General features: G+C 56.3%; 1 protein-coding gene across 1 annotated transcript in view; it reads left to right on the plus strand.

Annotated features, from left to right (window-relative positions):
- Positions 1–75: 75 nt before the first annotated feature.
- The window catches only part of BMP4 (bone morphogenetic protein 4), a 2,169-nt gene continuing 877 nt past the window's right edge, over positions 76–1,367 (plus strand). Inside the window, 1 exon segment of the mRNA XM_009996460.1 lies at positions 76–666. Coding sequence (XP_009994762.1) covers positions 77–666 — 590 coding nt within the window. The 5' untranslated portion in view covers position 76.

Consider the following 1,367-nt stretch of genomic DNA (forward strand, 5'->3'; position numbering starts at 1 on the left):
GGGGTGGGTGGGTTTCGCTTCTCATCCTGACTTTCCTCGTTGTTTGTTGTCGCGTTTTTTACACCCCAGAGACACCATGATTCCTGGTAACCGAATGCTGATGGTCATCCTACTATGCCAGGTCCTGCTAGGAGGTACTAACCATGCTAGCTTGATACCGGAGAGCGGCAGGAAGAAAGTCGCAGAGCTGCAGGGACAAGCCGGATCCGGACGCCGCTCTGCCCAAAGCCATGAACTCTTGCGGGGTTTCGAAACGACTCTGCTGCAGATGTTTGGGCTGCGAAGGCGGCCTCAGCCCAGCAAGTCAGCCGTCATTCCTACTTACATGCTGGATCTCTATCGGCTCCAGTCTGGAGAAGAGGACGAGAGCCTCCAGGAAATTAGCCTGCAGTACCCTGAGCGATCGACCAGCCGGGCCAACACCGTGAGGAGTTTCCACCATGAAGGTCAGTGATGGGAGGAGGTAAATTCCCAGCCCCACTAAGCGAGCGGGATTTCCTTGCTTTCTTTTTTTTTTTTTTTGGGAAGCTCAGGAATGAGTTTAGACGCAGGACGTGCCCGGTTGCTGGGAGGGAAACCCCCCCAGCCCCCCCTTCCCCAGCCCGGGTGTGTGGGGGTGACAGGCGTTGCTGCTCTGCCCGCTCGGGACTTGTTCCAGCATCCCGTGCTTACCCCGGGTTTTGAGGTGCTCTCAGTTCTGTTGCCACCAGCGGGTTTCCTTCGGTGCCTCTCGCCTCGGGGTCGCTCCCGGGGCTCCGCGTGGATTTATTTAATGGCTCTGGATCGGATGCGGGAGTGAAGCGAGGGCGGGATCTCGCCCCCGGTGTGTTTCTTTTGAACCATCAAAGCGTTCGCTGCCTGGTTTTGCTCTTAAGAAAGGAGAAAAAAAAAAGAAAGAAAATTGCAAGGAAAAAAAAACCCCACCAAAACAAACCCAAACCCTCCTCGAATTTAATACTTACAGCTGTGTGTTTATAAGGCTTATTCAATAGGTTCTTGTAATCTGATCCGAATGTTTCCTAGCGGATGTTTCTTTTCCAAAGTAAATCTGAATTATTAATCCGGCCGCATCGTTACTGCGGTGGAATTTGCTTCTCTTTCCCCCCCCATCGCCCCTAACAAGGCACCTCTGTGCTGCCCTGGTGCTGCACCTCGCTGGGGAGATGCTTTTGGGGGGACCGGGGGGGGACTGGGGAGGTGGGGGAGGGAAGGAAAGGGGGGAAAAGCCTCCCCGAAAGGGGGAAAAGCCTTTCCAAAACGGGAAGCAAGGCAGGAGGGGGTGGCCCGGTGCGGGTGCGAGGAGGTGGAGGGTGAGGAGTGAGCGGCTGCGGGGCTGGATGCGCGGGGGGGGGCAGAGAGGGGCGGGG

This window comes from Chaetura pelagica, unplaced genomic scaffold (genome assembly GCF_000747805.2).
Source record: "Chaetura pelagica isolate M959 unplaced genomic scaffold, ChaPel_1.0 scaffold274, whole genome shotgun sequence".
Lineage (NCBI taxonomy): Eukaryota > Metazoa > Chordata > Aves > Apodiformes > Apodidae > Chaetura > Chaetura pelagica.